The sequence below is a fragment of the Girardinichthys multiradiatus genome, chromosome 18 (genome assembly GCF_021462225.1).
Source record: "Girardinichthys multiradiatus isolate DD_20200921_A chromosome 18, DD_fGirMul_XY1, whole genome shotgun sequence".
NCBI lineage: Eukaryota > Metazoa > Chordata > Actinopteri > Cyprinodontiformes > Goodeidae > Girardinichthys > Girardinichthys multiradiatus.
Genome location: NC_061810.1, coordinates 11590656 through 11602096, shown reverse-complemented (window position 1 = coordinate 11602096; position 11441 = coordinate 11590656). Strand labels below are relative to the sequence as shown.

Genomic DNA, 11441 nt, shown 5'->3' with positions numbered 1-11441 from the left:
AGTTAACTTGCTGCGATTTTTTTAATCCCTTTTTGACTTCAAATAGTGTAATTATCCATCCCCATAACCAACAATTCACTTGACTGGCCAAGACTGGAAGATGGCCTTCCCCAGGAGAGCTACAACCAATGTGAAAGGAGACAATGTTGTGGTGCGTTACGCCCAAACAACTGATGAAGGGATCATCTCAGATTTCTGCACTTACTTTGTTTCCAACCTGGCATACCCTAGACACCTGAAGAACACTCTAATGTTCCTCCTACGGTACATTGCAGTGCCCCAAATGCTCAAGTAGGGCTTTCACTTTTATGAAGCTGATTCAGCACATAGGACTTATTCACACACATGAAGCCAACATTAATGTGTCTTATAGATGACGTTTGTATAAAAAACATAGAGTCAAAACTTTATGTCCTGACAATGAATGTGATGAAAGTGAGCTCGTCATTAATGACTTGGGAGAATCTTTGACAGAAAAAGTTATCGAAAATCCTCCCTCTTATGGTGAGCTGTGAACTAGTTTCTCAGAAATGGTGCCTTTTTAGGTTGTTGCCTTTCCTAATGGCACACCGGTCGCTCCCCTGCAACCATCCATGGATTAAGCAGTGATGGATGCTTTACTGTGAGTAAGGGTCTCCCTAGCAGGACGGGAACCTGGGCCTTTCACCATACTTTTCAGATGTCAATATCAATATTTTTGTGTTTTGTATTACGCATTTAGATTTTTATCATGACATAACTATAATGAGACAACATTTTTTGTAGGTAATTTTCTTTACTTGATTCATTTTTATTGTTCAGGTTTTTTGTTTCAGTCTTCCCAAAAATTATTTGTAATGAACTTTATTAGTCTTGGCATGGTGGTTAGCACTGTTGCAGCAAGAAGGTCCAGGGTGCGAATTCAAGCTGGGCTCCTTTTGCATGGAGTTTTCATGTTCTCCCTGTGCATGTGAGGGTTGTCACCGGGTACTCCTGCTTCCTCTGACAGTCCAAAAACATGACTGGTGTCTCTAAACTGGCCTTGGCATGCATGGTTGTTTAGCCTGTGTGTCTCTGTGATGGACTAAAGACCTGAGCAGGGTTTACCCTGCCTCTCACCCAATGACTGCTGGAGAGGCACCAGTCCCCATGCAAGGAAAAGCAGGTATAGACAATGGATGGATGTATTATGTTTATAGATTGGCTGATTGATTGATGCAGTAACACACAATGTGCTACAGCCAGTCATTGCTATTCTAGCAGATATCTGAGGTCTTAAATCATGTCATCTAATATGTGTAATAATATGAAATGTTTCCATTAAAGTAACAACATACACACTTATTAGGGGTTCTTGTTCTCACTAGAATGACTTACATGTCAAGATATCATTGTGAGTGTAAGTTTCCATATTACATGCGTGTTAAAGCATATTACAGTATATTTACTGTACATGAAGCATTCTTACTGGAGGACCAGTGCACTGCCATCAGATCTACATAAATGAACTGGATAAACCTTTGCCTCCTGCCAATTTCTATTAATTTCTTATTTGTGGCCCAGAAAAATCCATCATCTCTCAGACAGCCTTTAATTGCATTCAAATCAACAAAATGTCACGTTTTGTTTTTACACAGCCTCTCAGCATTGTTCTGGTCATGTATTCACAAAAATACATTTTTATTTGAAAATATTCATGTTATGCAAAATCACTGTTTGTATTCACATATATGACTACAGCACAGGTTCTTATGCTATTGGACAATTCTGACAGTAGATCACAGACTGGGTGCAGTAACAGTTATTTTATTTCTCTATTTATTCTCTTAGTTGTATGAAGACAAGTGGATTTCAAAGGACCCCTTGATGTCCTGTAGGTTGGTCACACAGTGTAGGGGTACACAATGTGACCGGTGAAAATATTGTATTCCATATTTGTGCAGAGCTTCCTCCCGGACAACAGCTCCAAATAGACTTGATCGCCTCGCCGCATCTCCATTACCACAACCTGAAAGAAGAGATATGCCCCAACACATTTAACAATGTTTAGCCAAACAGAACAAATCATTTGTGCTTTTTCTTTTTAATACTCATTGCAAAACTAACCTGAGTGGCACTGTCCTCGGCATCTTCTCGATTGTTCTCCCACACACTGACCACCATCCTGCCGTTCTTCATGAGCTGGACCTAGGAAAAAAAAACATTACAAACAGCTCAACCAAGATGCCTGGGCTAGAAATGTGCACTTTAAAATGTAGGCCATACTTTGTGGTAGAGGCGTCCACCCTCTCCAACAGATGAGAAGGTGGTAAAAGAAAACATATAAACACCAGGGCAAAGGGCAGTGAAGACACCTGCAGGAAGAAGTGACGTTTGTTTTAAATTGATGGTGAGAAAATCTTCCATAGTTGATTCAATTTTTTCTTCTTGGTGTGCTCCTTACCCATAGAGGGGTTGTATCCATTGCCAGAGTTGAGTGTTACTTGGGGGAACGGGATTGGTACGTTGGTATTGAAAGGACCAAAGCAACGCTCAGTGGTTCCAGGAATTTCGATGGCCATATTTGGAATCATGGTGGCCTTGAAGGAAACCTTGAAACCATCTGAGAAAAAAAATCAGACTTCTCACTAACTACACTTTCATGCTCAAATATAATGTTTGGTTATTTTAGGCACAGGTGTACCTGAAAGTGAATTTACGCTGCTATTCAGGGATATGATTTTCTGCCACAAATATTTGATCCTTTTGAAGCTCTCTTCTTCTACTTGGTACATTTCATTGGCTGCGCAGCAGCAGCCACGTTGGCGATAGAAAGGGCAATCACAGTCCCACTTGCTGCAGGTTAGAGACCCATTCCACTGAACTGCAAGGCAAGGGACATACAGAGAAATCATCATGTCAAATCATGTTCATCAAGCAGCTCTGCACTACGAATGTTTCAGATTTGAACAGATTTGATTTAAAATATAACTTAAAGTGTCTTTTGAAAAATAAAACATGGGATAATTATGTAAACAACAATCCACAGTCACACCAAGAAATGCAACACCAAGGCACGAAAAACAACCCAGACATATATGATCACTATAAAAACAGTAAGATTCTGATATTCTAAAAGCTAAAAATGTACTTTACATTTAATTAATCCAGTTGAGAGTTTGTGGCTTACCTGCGTCCTGTTTGAGGACGTCCATAGCAGAGGACAGGGCCGCAACGCGTCCGCAGAGAAACAGCGACCCCGACAGGAGCACTAGTGGTAACACACCCATCTGGGGAAAAAAAGAAGACAGAGGGAAGGTTTGGATCGGAAAAGAGTAGAACAAATGACAGGTAACATTAAAGTATTTTACCAAACAAATAATAGTTATAGTGAAACATAGACTTGAGCTTTTTGTTTACTGACTGACTGACATTTGGGCAAAAGATGAAAGATGAAATAAGAAACGATAAGATATGACTATTTATAATAATATTGATTTCAGTGAGTTGTGTAAATGACTTTAGTTCACAATAGAGAAAGAGTTTGTTAATTTAAATTGCTTAAAATTAGCCTTTTATCTGCCCAGTATTTAACACAAGCTTTGACCAATGAATTAGTCCCAAACTAAACAGGTAATGTTGTGTACTATACAGCTGTATAATATGTACAGTTATATGGAATATGAATTTTTCTGTCAGTAGTTTGTCTTTATTTAGGATGCAGCTTTACTTAGAAAATGGGGGGATAGATTGATTACCCCATGATAATGAAATTTTCATTTTAACCCAAATATTTTCTCATTAGTTAATAAGGTAATGATGTTACACATTATTAACTTTAATCCATTATTTATAGTGGATTAAAGTTTAACAATAGCCTAACCCAGATGTATACTGGTTCAAACCGATGAGTGAACACTGTTGTGTTAAATTAACCTTAGACCTGGGAATGGGTTGGAAAATTTCCCAGATAAATTTTTTTTCATCCAGATTTTTTTTTTAATTCTGCCACAAAGGACTGGATAACTTTAGATATTTGACCAAATTAATGCTGATAAGGCAGAAGTATGAGTTCAGGTATGTTATCTGCACAGGAATCTGACACAGTAACTGAAAACTCCAATATTTGTCTAGTCTTTTAGATACTCTTTGGTAGAGTCACAAGAACATAACCCTTACCCTCCAGATGCTTTACTTTGTCTCAAAACCGAGCCGTAGTGGTTATTGTTTTTATTAAGCACTAGTTAACTTGTAACTGAAGCTGAGTTTTTTGCAGAGATAAAAATGTAAAACTTACTGTTTTGTTCAGTTGCTCCCTCTTCCCGTTCAGAAATGCACTGTCAACTTGAGGTGAGTTTGTGAAACTGAGAGTTTAAAGCAGGGGAAGTTTGTAGCCTCTTATTGATGAACGGAAGGTGATCCACCCCACAAGGTGGCGACTGGCAGTAGCTCCACCTCCTCACATGTAAACAAAAACATTCACTGTAAATTAAATACTGTATGCTCGTTTCCTCTTCACAATGAGAGCTGTCCCTGTCCGTGGTAATATGGTACCAAGGTGGATATTTTGTCTTTTAGGTGTAGAAGAATAACAATCACTTGTGCTTGAACCATAATATCCTTTATCAGGACATCGTCTCTGGTTGCCATCCTTTCATAAGATGGTGCAGACTATTGTTAAAAAAGCAAAAGAGTCTGATAAGAAACATTTATCCGTCAATCGATAATGGCCTCAATATAGCAACAATATGCTGTCACCTGATTCTCATGCTGAGGCTTAGCTGATACTGTTATTCCCATAGTCGTGTTCTCCTCAGTTATTGTAGCAGAAGCAGACACTGATTAATCGCTTATTGTTGGTCGGGACACGTGATATGAACACGGCACACTCCATCTTCATTAGAATGAAAGGATCCCTAAAGCCCCAAATCCCAAAGCCATCTTCAAAGTGTTACTAAAGGTTTTCTCTTTCCTAGGAAGATTTCATGGAAAGCCAAATATGATAAATCTCCAAAATGTACGAGGAAAACAAACAATGAAGCTGTGAGACACTTTAAACCTGTGTCAGATATTAGGCCTGATATGTTATGCTCGCTCTAGATTCCCATTCTGTTTGTTCAGCTCTGCATACCCCTTGTCACATTTTGTCTCATTACAACCACAAGCTTTTGTGCACTTTTATGTAACACACCATGAAAATGTAGCACTTATTAGGGAAGTGAATGAAAAAGGATGCATGTTTTTCAACATTTTTCAAAAACATAAATCTGAAGAGTGAGGTGCGCATTTACATGCAGCCCCTCTGAGTCAAAACTTCATAGAATCACAGGTCTTTTGTGGTGAGTCTTTAGCAGCTTTGATTTTTGCCCATTCGTCTAAGCTCACTCACACTGGAGCAGGCCCTGTCAACCACAATCCATACGTTTGGATTTTGAATTTGATTAGATCTCGACTTTGACTGGGTATTCCTTGCACATGAATTGGCTTTGATCTAAACCATTCCATTGTAGCTTTGGCTGCATGTTTAGGGTCGTTGTTCTCCTGTAAGTTAAACTTCCACCCCTTGGTCAAGTCTTTAGCAGCCTCTAGTCGGTTTTCCTGTGGGATTATGTAGCTTTATTCATCTTCCCAACAGCTCTGAACTGGTTCCCTGTTACTGCAGAAAAAAAGCATCCCGAGAATGATGATATTTGGTGGAAGATGCTGTCCTCAGGGCGATGTGCAGTTTAAGGCATTATAGGGCATTTTGCATGTAGATAAAAAATTGCTAGGTTTGTCAAGTGCACAACTAATAGTTTGGCTGTTGACAGATTCAAGGTGATGTGTAGTTTTAGTTTTCCTCCACACATAGTGTTTTAACATTAACATTTCACATTAGAATAGATTGCAGTTCTCTCTGTTTTTGGTTTATTGCATGCAGAAGTGACTTTAATTCCATCCATCCATCCATCCATTCATCCATCCATCCATCCATCCATCCATCCATCCATCCATCCATCCATCCATCCATCCATCCATCCATCCATCCATCCATCCATGGGGGTCTGCTAGTACATCACAAGGCACTTAGTGTCAAAGTCATTTTCAGAGGAGAACCCATGGAGGGAAAGAAATCCTGTCCAGAAATCCTAAATTCCAAGGTTTTGATTAGTAGAAGACAACGCTTTAGAGATTTAAGGCATTTTAACACAATTAGGTACTATACAGATATACTTTGTGTTTAGGTGACTGGTTATAGTGATTTTGTTTTATTTCTGAACTTGTTTGGGAGAGTATGTTTGACTTGCATCAATTGGAGCCATTCTGTGCTTCCTTTTCCCATCATCTGTCTGCCTTTCTTTGTAGACTAGATTCTCTGTTAGTCAATGAAAAGCCTTCAAATAAGACTTGAACATTAAGGAGGAAAATAGCTTTTATTTCATCTTTGACAATCTTATGTTTCAAGTTTGTCAAGTTTGAAATCAATTCAAAGGAATTAAATATTAACTCTCATGAGAAATGATTTGGGGAAAATCCGTATTTACAAAAGTATCTAAAGGAGATATCCTAAGCCAATACTTGTTCCAGCAGTTCTTTTTAAGGTGCAGGGAGTTTCCTTTCAATAGCTTTACAGCTTCTCTTTCCTCTTGGGACAGTGCATTGTCACTGCTTGATTCCCACATCAGCTGACCTGTTTCTTCTCACTCTTTATTGTGTTCCTCTGGTCTTATCAACTAGATGGAGGCCGGGATGTATTAGGTGCTTTATGATGGCTTTGCACACATCTTCACAAAGCAAAATTCATGTACGAGCCAACTGTAAAACAGATCTGTTGTTTCCTGATCACGGATGTGATTTCAGACCCCAGTGTTGAATTGTGACATTTTTGGTTCATCTGAGATGGTTTGATAGGGACATTTGACACTTTGCTGTGTGATGGAAACAAACTGTTTCTAGATGTGAGCTTTTGCTATTTTTAATTATTCTATAGTATACAACAAGAATCTAATTTAATACAAAAAAAACCCAAAAAACAATAACGGTAAAAGAAAAAGGGAAAATAATTGGATTATGACCCATAAATTGAACTCAAAACCCTTTTGGACTGAATGGGGAGATATTTAATGATACATCACATGTGACTCTTTCATAGTTTCATACTGTAAACCTATTAAAGGTTTTCTTTTTGTTCAAGAAGACAAACATGATGAGATGTGCTCCCATGTACGTTAAAACTGAAGCTTCTTCTAGCTTGCCCCAGGGGAAGCCAGAAGCCTTGTTCAAGTTCAGTTTAGCCCTTCGTCCTACACCCGCACCTCTACTTTTAACATATTGGAGTGACCCAGCCACTGTCCTGACTAAAGTCTCATAGAGAATCTATGTATTGGGGTAAACATTAAAGTGACGTGAAGGAGGCTATCCAACATCAAACACATGCAAAAAGCGGCTCAGGAATCAGCAAAAGGGTTTGATCGCTGGAATACCAATGGAGATTTTTCCATTTATTATTAAGAAAGGTTTCTAAATAATTTACAACACACTTTTCTTTGTACAGTATAAATAAAAACTAAAGAAATATATTTTTTACAAAAACTATTGTATTCCTGTTGGACATCTTTCTCGTTTCCATTCAGAAATAAACGTCTTGGCTGAAAAAATGTTGGGCTTAACTGTGTAGTCTTGGGAGAGCATTAGTCAGAGAAGCAGCCAAGAAACCCATAGTAGCTCTGGAGGAACTGCAGGGATCCACTGCTCAGGTAGGAGAACCTGTTGACAGGACTACTATTAATCAGGCACTCCAGATATCTGGTGCTTCATAGAAGAATGATTTAACATAGGTCACACTGCAAACATGTCATGGAACCAAGTTTAAAACCAGTTAGAGGCTATAAAAGACTAGAGAGCGAAGCAGAGGGTGACTTTCCAGCAGGACAACTACCCTAAACATACAGCCAGAGCTGCAGAGAATGGCTCAATCAAAGTCCAGGCCTATGAGAAACTGGGGCTGTACATGAAAACTGATGTTAATAGATGTTCCCCATCCAGTCTGACTGAGTTTGTGCTATTTTACAAAAAGAATGGCCAAATATTTCAACCTCTAGATGTGCAAAGCTGGTACAGAAACGAGCCATGGTAATTGTGGTGAAAGATGGTTCTACAAAGTACTGACCTATGAGAGCAAATTGTTTTTGCAACAGAAGTTTAAAAAACATTTATCATTTTCATTTACACTTACATGATAATGTTCGTTGATCTATCCTATAAAATCCAACTTAAATACATTGACGTTTATAGTTGTAACGCAACAAAATGTCAAACTGGGCATGAATAGTTTTATAAGACATTGTTTTGAAGTAGTTATGTTGAAGTAGTTATTAATACTGCCAATACTTCAGCATGTTTGTCTTTTTCATTGGTAGCAGTGCTACCAACTGCATCACTGTACAGCCCAGATTTGTTTATATTATCTATGACATTATCTATATTTTCTATAGCTATCTGATTGTGTTACAGACAGTTCACTAAACTGTTTGCATTGTTCATCTCAAACTGTATGGGCAGTTAATGTATATTGTTCACAGTGCAGGTAAAACAGGGAGAACTTTCTATTCCTTAACTTTGATAATGTAGAGATGTTTTGTGATTTATTAATGTTTAGAATTTTATTCTCAAACATCCACCCCAACAGACCTCGAAGATGTTTTACTACATCTAACACATATATGCTTTAATCTTGGTCTTTTAAGGTGGCGACTTGTTATTGGTTTTGTGAGAAAAGATCAGACACTTTAATTGTAATATGCATATAAAAAAAAAAAATAATAAACAAAAAAAGACAGTAACCCAATGTTCACATTCTAGTATTTTATTATATTTTTTACACTTCCTTGTGTGTAGACGATACACAACAACTCAGAGGAAAAAGAAAATCACAAATAAAGGAAACTTCTTTGTCTTAAAGTCATTTACAGGTTTGAAGGTGTTAGAGGTTTGGGTCTCAAATCAATCAAGAAATGCCATAATCTGATGATAAAAAATATAAGAGCAAAGATAGTCATGCTTTGAAGTGGGAAAGCATTCACACCACCCAGGCTGGATGCTTATAGGATGGTTTTTAAAATAAGGTTTCCCTCATACAAATTAGACAATAATGATGCAAGGGCTTACAAGACATTACAAAGAAGGAAACTAAACTCCATAATTTATGCATCAGCATAAAGAAGAAAGGCACTGAAAGTGTTATAGTGGTTAGAGTCATCGCAGAGGAAGCATCCCTTTGTCAACTTGACGGACACGCTGTCTCCAGCTTTCAGATTCAGGGCAACAGCTATGGTGGTGCTGTCCTCTTGGTCTTTCCTATTGAGTTCTCTAGATCCAGCCACTATTTGGCCGTTGACCTGCAGGCTGGTGCAGACGGCCAGCGTGTTACCAGGAGAACCGGCGTCGCTAAACGAAGTCACGGCCAGGCTGTAGACCCCGGAGTAGGTGACACTGAAGATACCAGAGGCCATGTTGTAGGCCATTCCGAGGTTTAGGAAAGAGTGCTGGTAGGGGACGACAGTGTCGACACCAAATGGCCCGAGACATTTAAAGTTGTCTCCGGTATACAAAGAGACAGAGAAGGCAACACGTTTGTCTGCAAAAGGAAAGATAAGAATAGTTAGACAGTAGAACAGTGGTCTCTCATTACATAGAAGGTTCTTGCAGGAATATCTATGGGATGTGCCCCTCACCTTGAAGAGCGTTAAAACCTTGGTTTGCTTTATCTAACTCCTTCTCCAGGTTAGTTAGAGTTGTATCAAAGTATGTCTGCAGTCTGTTCGTCTCACGCACCATCGTGCAGCACTCACAAGACAGCTTGTCCACACTGCAGGCTGAACACAAAACGAATTGAGCGCACATTCAGATTAAGATTCACACATGCATACGCTCTGATAATGCAGCCACAAGTCCTCACCACTGACTGGCTTGGTGAGGGGATCCGGAGCGGCTCGCCCAGGTCCTTCCCAGTTGTACGCACTCATACCAGCAGCCGCATGCAGCAGACACAGCAACACAACAGCTGGAGGGAAAAACAGGTAAAAGATACATCAGCCTCTGTAGAGCTTTGAACTAGAAGACTGTTTTGTTGTGTATTAACCTCACCTCTCATTTTGGTGATATACAGACAGGTTCGGAAGGAAAGGGAATGTGAAAGACATGACTGTTTGGGGAAAAATCATGGATATATAGTTCTCTAGGGGCTCCTCCCTCACTGTTTCACATTTGGAGTGCTCCTCCTTTGCTCCACCTTGTTTTGTTCTTCTTTAATCTGAACCCCCTTGTTTGTCCCTGTAACTGTATAACTGGGGGTGTCTTCATCACTGGGTACTCACAGAAACAGGAACACACCCTCAAGTTCTTTGTTATCGGTGCAGGCCACATATCACATATCGTTTGGAGGGAGGTGTTGTTGCTGTCACGTCACGAGATAACAAGAAATGGTCTACAGTAAATTAGAAAAGTCATTATATGTTTCCACACTGTGTCATGTTTTAAACTTTTATGTAGTATATTGAAATTTTATGTGAAATATAAATACAAAGTATTGCATAATCCTCTAGTAGAAGGAAAATTATGCATTTTTGGGAATTGTTGTACAAATCTAAAAAGAGTCAACCTTCACTCCAGTTACAGCGGCTTTACTTTTGGTCAATGTCTCTACCGATTTTATGCATTTAGAGGCCGACATTTTTGTCTGTTCTTCTTTCCAAAACACCTCAAGCTCAGCCAGATTGGATGGAGAGGTTCTATGAACATTAGATTTCAAGTATTGCCAGAGATTCTCCATTAGATTTAAATTTGGACTTTGACTGGGCCATTTTAACAATTATTTTGTATCGAACAGTGCTCGGTGAGATGTGCTTTGAATATTTTTATTAATCTAATGCTTCTTTAAACTTCTCCACAACTTTCTCTCTGACGTCTGTCAGCTGTGTTCATCAGTCTTCATGAGGCTCTCTGACTATTAATGCAAGCCCCACCCTTCAAGTTTTCGTTCATTAAAAACTGTAGAAAAACATGTATTTTTCATTTCATTTTACAAATATGTGCAATGCTGTGTTGATCTATTACACAAAACCCCAATTGTCTACCAATTTTATGCATTTAGAGGCCGACATTTTTGCACGGTATGCGATAGCTTCAGCGCTACATTTTACAGAAATTGTCAGATACACAGAAGGCTGTGGAAATGGCTTGCTGGTGCAGGGAGCTACAAAGTATTTGCTGTTCTTATATGCCTTATCTCATGGTTTAAATCATACTGTGCTTTTATGAATTTACTCTTGATTGGAACAGAATAGTATTCAGCTACAGAAGTCCTGGTTGAGTCTTCTTCACTGGTTTTAGGAATGTATTTTTTCCTAAATTATGGAAAGAAAACCATAAAAGATAAATATTTATTGTATAAGTATTAATGTTCCACTTATGCCTTTTTTACAGGGTTAAACAATATTTAACTT

General features: G+C 38.7%; 2 protein-coding genes across 2 annotated transcripts; both read right to left on the bottom strand.

Moving 5' to 3' along the window:
• Window positions 1-1556: 1556 nt before the first annotated feature.
• cbln18 (cerebellin 18) lies at window positions 1557-4393 on the bottom strand. Its single transcript, XM_047392389.1, has 7 exons — window positions 4256-4393; window positions 3149-3248; window positions 2663-2842; window positions 2423-2581; window positions 2245-2333; window positions 2086-2166; window positions 1557-1987 (listed from the first exon to the last, which is right to left on the bottom strand). Exons 2-7 carry the CDS (start codon window positions 3246-3248, stop codon window positions 1862-1864), a joined length of 735 nt encoding a protein of 244 aa, XP_047248345.1. The 5' UTR covers window positions 4256-4393; the 3' UTR covers window positions 1557-1861.
• A 4394-nt stretch (window positions 4394-8787) lies between these two features.
• LOC124884498 (complement C1q-like protein 4) lies at window positions 8788-10198 on the bottom strand. The gene is made up of 4 exons (XM_047392436.1): window positions 10084-10198; window positions 9896-10000; window positions 9672-9812; window positions 8788-9574 (listed from the first exon to the last, which is right to left on the bottom strand). Exons 1-4 carry the CDS (start codon window positions 10088-10090, stop codon window positions 9141-9143), a joined length of 687 nt encoding a protein of 228 aa, XP_047248392.1. The 5' UTR covers window positions 10091-10198; the 3' UTR covers window positions 8788-9140.
• Between the last annotated feature and the right edge of the window lie 1243 nt (window positions 10199-11441).